Source organism: Myxine glutinosa, chromosome 3 (genome assembly GCF_964187855.1).
Source record: "Myxine glutinosa chromosome 3, kmMyxGlut1.1, whole genome shotgun sequence".
Lineage (NCBI taxonomy): Eukaryota > Metazoa > Chordata > Myxini > Myxiniformes > Myxinidae > Myxine > Myxine glutinosa.
Window position 1 is genome coordinate 41,552,420 of NC_136263.1, and position 6,000 is coordinate 41,558,419.

General features: G+C 41.4%; 1 protein-coding gene across 8 annotated transcripts in view; it reads left to right on the forward strand.

Annotated features, from left to right (window-relative positions):
* The window catches only part of LOC137423643 (uncharacterized), a 50,658-nt gene extending 48,063 nt beyond the window's left edge, over positions 1-2,595 (forward strand). For 7 of the 8 annotated variants that reach the window (XM_078773945.1, XM_078773943.1, XM_078773944.1 and 4 more), the window contains 3 exons: positions 16-137; positions 694-845; positions 940-2,595. In XM_078773945.1, coding sequence (XP_078630071.1) covers positions 16-137; positions 694-845; positions 940-1,031 — 366 coding nt within the window. In that variant the 3' untranslated portion in view covers positions 1,032-2,595. The remainder of the gene's footprint in view (positions 1-15; positions 138-693; positions 846-939) is intronic. The other variant, XM_078773950.1, reaches the window with a different exon arrangement.
* Positions 2,596-6,000: the final 3,405 nt, after the last annotated feature.

Below are 6,000 nucleotides of genomic sequence, written 5' to 3' on the forward strand. Positions count from 1 at the left end.
TATTGTTGACCACAGGACGAACGGCGTGTTGTTTACATCGGTAAGATCTTGGATGGCACAACCACCATGGATCTCCGGCAACGGTTCCAGGTGTTTGGTGAGGTGGAGAACTGCAGCGTACATTTCCGCGAGTACAGGTTTGTGCTGACTGCGCCTCCCATATAGTCCTATTTTACTTACTCCATGTGTTTCATTTTTGGTACAAATTCCTCAGTTTAGAGGTGAGTGTGTGTGCTTCCACAAATTCCTCAGCTTAGAGGTGAGTGTGTGTGCTTCCACAAATTCCTCAGTTTAGAGGTGAGTGTGTATGCTTCTACAAATTCCTCAGCTTAGAGGTGAGTGTGTGTGCTTCCACAAATTCCTCAGCTTAGAGGAGTGTGTGTGCTTCCACAAATTCCTCAGCTTGGAGGTGAGTGTGTGTGCTTCCACAAATTCCTCAGCTTAGAGGAGTGTGTGTGCTTCCACAAATTCCTCAGCTTGGAGTGAGTGTGTGTGCTTCCACAAATTCCTCAGCTTGTGAGCTTAGAGGTGAGTGTGTGTACCTCTAAGCCATCCTGCTAACCTTTAACAATGAATGATGTGGGCTGATGATTGTTTATCACCTTTAATGTATGCAGAAGCCATTATAACTTAACAGCACATTCTTTCCACGAACTGAATCTATACAACGGATACTACCCTTTTCCCCCTCAGGGATAACTATGCTTTTGTGACGTACCGTTTCACTTGTGATGCGTTTGCGGCTGTGGAGAAGGGCCATTCACTGCGGCTAGCCCATGAGCCGCCCTTTGACCTTTGTTTTGGTGGTCGTAGACAGTTTTGCAAAACAAGCTATTCTGACCTCGGTATGTATTTGTTTACGTGTATTTGGTTTCGGCCACGTCGTGCACGTATTCATTCATTTAATTTCTCAAAAATTATTGCAACCTTTCTCCCCAGATTCGTCCAACAGTGTGGGTAGCCGAGGGCACTTGGACGCAACCGATTTTGACACTCTGCTGAGGGCGGCACAGCTCGGCCGCCCGACGTAGGGTCAGCTCACCGTGATTGAAAACCCCCACTCCCTAGACCAGAAGGCTTACACTTTGTGGGTTTATTGGCACCTTCCTCGAACAACACCACTCAGCACTTTCCAAAAGCCATTCCCATGCGAGTGTGCAGTGCTGCACTCACTGGGTGCCATGGTGCTCGCACAGCAAATGTTGAATAGCCTCAAAGTCTATGTTTACAATGACCGATTTCCTTTGCTTCTCTGTAGACATGAAGTACTGCCTGGTTTTGTCGATTTATTTTCGTGGGGTGTGGTGAGGGGGTTTTAGGCTTGGATAATTTTAACGATTCACATTTTGAAGTTTTTAGTTTGTGATCGCCAGAGATTCTGAAGTGCAAATGAAATCTTAAATATCCGTTTTTATTTATTTATCATTGCACGCCTTCATGTTAATTACTTGGTGGCATTATTTTCTTAATCACAAAATGTGCCTTCAAAAATGTTCAAAAAATTGACATCGATCTCTGCGCCCAACTTGATTTTAACCAGGTTAGACCTGCCAGGAAGGGTTTTGTGAAGTGCATTCAACTGGCTTCACATTGTGTCTTCGAAACACGTAGTTGATGGCAGGAGGACATTTTGTATTTTGCATGTCGCATCATCATATTAAAGTACAGAGTTTCTGTTTGTCTGTCTGTTGGCTTGTAGACTCAAACGGCTTGGCCGATCTCCATCAAATTTTTCATACTTGCTGGGGTCAGATCATGGGCACGAAATAATTACTCCGTGCTCTCCTGCTCCCCTCACCCCCATAAGGGTGGGTTGATGGCTTGCGATTTTTGCCTGTGCACGTGCAACAGTGCACGTTGTTTACTGACCCCCTGCCAGAGGGAGGGGGTATTACCAGCGATGGCCACAAACTTAATTTGTCCTCGCCTCTCCAAGTCCCCCTCCTCCCCAGGCAGCTCTGAGGAGCGGGTGTTTCTTGTAATGAAAATTCTGCCGGTCGCTTTCATCGTGGAGTTATGTATTTGCACATTTCGGACTGATGAGAAATGATCGTGGTAGCCTTGTTTCACATAATTTATTTTATTATGCAACTGGCACATCATCTGTGGGTCGATTGTTAATGTCCGATGAGATTGTGATCAAGCTGAAACGCACAATGTCTTAACTAATGTTGTGCAACTTGTCACGTAACCTCTGCAGTTAAAATGCCATCTAATGACCAGTTTGCTGCTCTAGAAGATTTGTGTTAAGTGGTGCTATTACCATCACTGTCTGTTGCTGATTTTAATGAATTTGCCATGGATGATACAATTTTAATTTGGGGCCATTTTTGCAAAGCTTCAGCTGAATTAAGAGGGCTTTAACCGTCGTTCCATTTGTACATATGGTCACCCCACAATGCAGGCGAGTTAGGAGTGGAGGAGGTGACAGAGTGACTTTCAAACTTTGGTTACAAACATTGTAAAGTGTATCTATATTTTGGCTCGGATGCCCGAGCGCCAGTACATTAACACTCAAACGGAATTTTCACAATTTTGTTGTTGCTTTGAAGGGTTGTATTTGGAAAGGCAAATAAATCCAAATGTAAAATTTAATATTTTTTACCTTTCTTTAAACTGCACACAAATGTACATTTACTTTCTTCATCCTATATTTACGGCATAACCCGTATAGTCAGGTTCACTATGTTAACAAATATAATTTCGTTCAAAATTTTGGGAGATTAGCAAATCTGTACATTTTTGGAATCGGAGCATGGAGAATCCGAAAATCAATGTTGGCATTTGCACAGACACCTGCATGGCCGACATTTTGGATTTCCAAAATGGCCGCCTTAAAATACATATTTTGTGCTATATCGGCTTCTAGTCAACCTAGAAACTTAGTTAAATATGCTAATCCTGTGTTTTCTGTGTCAAGGAATCCAATAAAGGCCTCAAAATAGTGCTCAGGATTATAGAAAAGCAACACACAAAGGTAATTGAAAACCATTTTCTTTATATTTGTGATATAACTATTACATAATACATGATATTGCAAGTCCTTTGAAGTTATAGGTATGGGTTTATAAAGCAAGAAAGCAGCCTTGTTAGTATCAGATTGAACTATAAGTCCTATACATAGGATCTACTAGGTCTATACCGTTCAGGAATATGCTTTTACAGATCTTCATCATTGTCCTGAGTGTCATTTCCGCAGAGGTGTCTACGTAAATGCCAACATTAATTTTTGGATTCCTCATGCTCTGAATATTCCAAAAATGTATAGTTTTGCTAATCTCCAAAAATTTTGAACGAAAAAAACATGGTGAACCTGACTTGTAGGGCAATGACTGTCTGGAACAGTGTTTGGCTGTTCGTCCGATGTATGTGCGTACAGTCGTGGCCAAAAATATTGGTGCCTTTGCACTTTTTCAAATAATGCACCATTTCTTCCAGAAAATTGTTTAAATTAATAAAGCTTTTGGTATCAACAAATGTATTTCTTTGGTTTGCAATGGAACAAAACAAAAAAGCTGAAAAAATGACAATCTTAGCTTATTCCACACAGAAATCCTAAAATGGCCCGGACAATATTATTGCCACCCTTTAGAAGTAGTTAGAAATAATTAGATTTCAAGCAGGTGATTCTCCTTTACTTTGGAATTGAACTCACCTGTGGTGAGTTGCAGATGCTTGCAATAAAAATCAGTCATTCTGCTGTTTTGTGTCACTGTGTGTACCGCAATGAGCATGGAGAAAAGAAAGAAAACCAAAGAATTGTCTGAGGAGGTCGGACACAAGATGTAGCCAAGCATGATGGACAATCTCAAGGCTACAAGTCAATCTCGAGACCTTGATGTTCCTGTGTCCACTGTACATAATGTTATCAGGAAGTTTAAGGCCCATGGCACCTCCCTGGACGTGGCCGCAAGAGAAAACTTGATTGAAGATTGCAGTGAAGGATTGTTTGAATGGTGGAGAAAGCACCTCAATCAACTGCCAAACATATTCAAACTGACCTTCAGACACAAGGTACGACAGTTTTAACTCGCACCGTCCATTGCCATCTCAATGAAAGGGGGTTCTATGGTAGGAGACCCAGGAAGACCCCACTGCTGAGAGAGAGAGAGACGTAAGAAAGCCTGACTGGAGTTTGCCAAAACACACCTGAATAAGCCAAATCCTTCTCTGAGAATGTCCTGTGGACAGGTGAGACCAAATTAGAGCTTTTTGGTAAAGGACATCATCTCTATGCTTACAGAAAACAAAATGAAACCTTCAAAGAAAAGAACACCTTCCCTACAGAGAACATGGAAGAGGTTCAGTGATGTTTTGGGGTTGCTGTGCTGCCTCTGGCACTAGGTGCCTTGAATATGTGCATGACATCATGAAATCAGGAGATTACGAAGGCCTTTTGGAGCACAATGTTCAACCCAGTGTCAAAAAACCGGGTCTCCGTCAAAGGTCATGGGTCTTGCAGCAAGACAATGACCCCCAAACACACTTCAAAAAGGCACCCAGGAATGGTTCAAGACAAAATTCTGGACTGTTCTGAAGTGGCCAGCAATGAGTCCAGATCTAACTCCCATTGAACACAAGTGGGGAGATCTGAAAACAGCAGTTGGGAGAAGGCACCCATAAAATCTGGGAGAACTGGAGCAGTTTGCACAAGAAGAGTGGGCCAAACTGCCAGGAGAGAGGTGTAGGAAGCTCATTCATGGCTAGAGGAAGTGCTTGACTGCAGTTATTTTGTCCAAAGGCCGTGCTACCAAATATTAAGTCGAGGGTGTCAATAATTTTGTCGATGCCATTTGTTTTTATTTTCTGATTTAAAAGGATATATTAAGTTCTGAATCAAAAACAAAGGTTCTGTAATATTAACAGTGAAATAAAGAATTGTGGAGACCAAATAGTTTTGTCAATTTCAACATATTTTTAGAGAAAATTGTGAGTTATTTGAAAAAGGTGCAAGGGTGCCAATATTTCTGGCCACGAGCGTATGACCCTCACAAACATCCACCAGAGCTAAGGATCTGGTCACATTACAGGGGGACACGTTTAGTTATCATTACAGTTGCACATTTTACTAAAAGGAAATATAATATCCTTCTCTGGAATATTTTGGGGTCCCAGCAGGTGTCATGAGGTAGATAAGAGGTTTCAGAAAATTCCTCAATACAATTATGATTTTGAAATGCGATCAACATGGATCTCGCTCCCGAATCAGGAAGTGAACAGATACTGACGGTTCGCTGCTTTGATAATACTGAATCTCAATACAATCATGATTTAACATTATATTTTGATATATTAATACTACATAGTATTAATTTGTGATTGGAATGATGAATGATGCTGTTTGGAATGAAAATAAATAGATATATTGAGTTTAAGGCAGAATGGGGGAAATGACGTAAGGGTTTCCATCCGTGACATTTGCAGATTTCCCCATTTGCAGTTTCGCCATTGACTGGATATAGCAACATTCAGACTGGGTACTTTTTTTTTCTTTTTCTTTTTTCCAAGTCCTTCACGAACCTGCTGTCAATGTCTGACGTTCGACTGAATGCACATGATTGTGGAATTTATTGAAAAAAAAATGTAATACTTTCTTTGCTAACTGCTAATTCGTATCCCCACCCAGGTCATACTACCCTCTTCAATTAAAGTATCAAACAAGCCCGGCTACACCATTGTTAGGCCATCGGTCTTGTTTTCAATGGACCAAATGTCCCGTGGGTTCTCATGCTCCGTTGTATAGCCGAAAGGGAGCTGTCGCAAATTTGTTAAAAAGAGTGCTCCATTGTATACATCAAATTTGAAATTTGATGATAATGCTATGTGAGTACTATTCTATATAATTTTTTGAACTTGGGAGTGAGTGAGTGCCTATTCTATTCTTTCGGACACAGCACATTGTTGCGGCTTTGCGTGATTGCTGAGTGCTGCTGATGCAGTGCCCTCTGTAGGTTAGAGTAGGAATTTGTAATTTGTTCATGGGGTTGGCGATGATTTGCC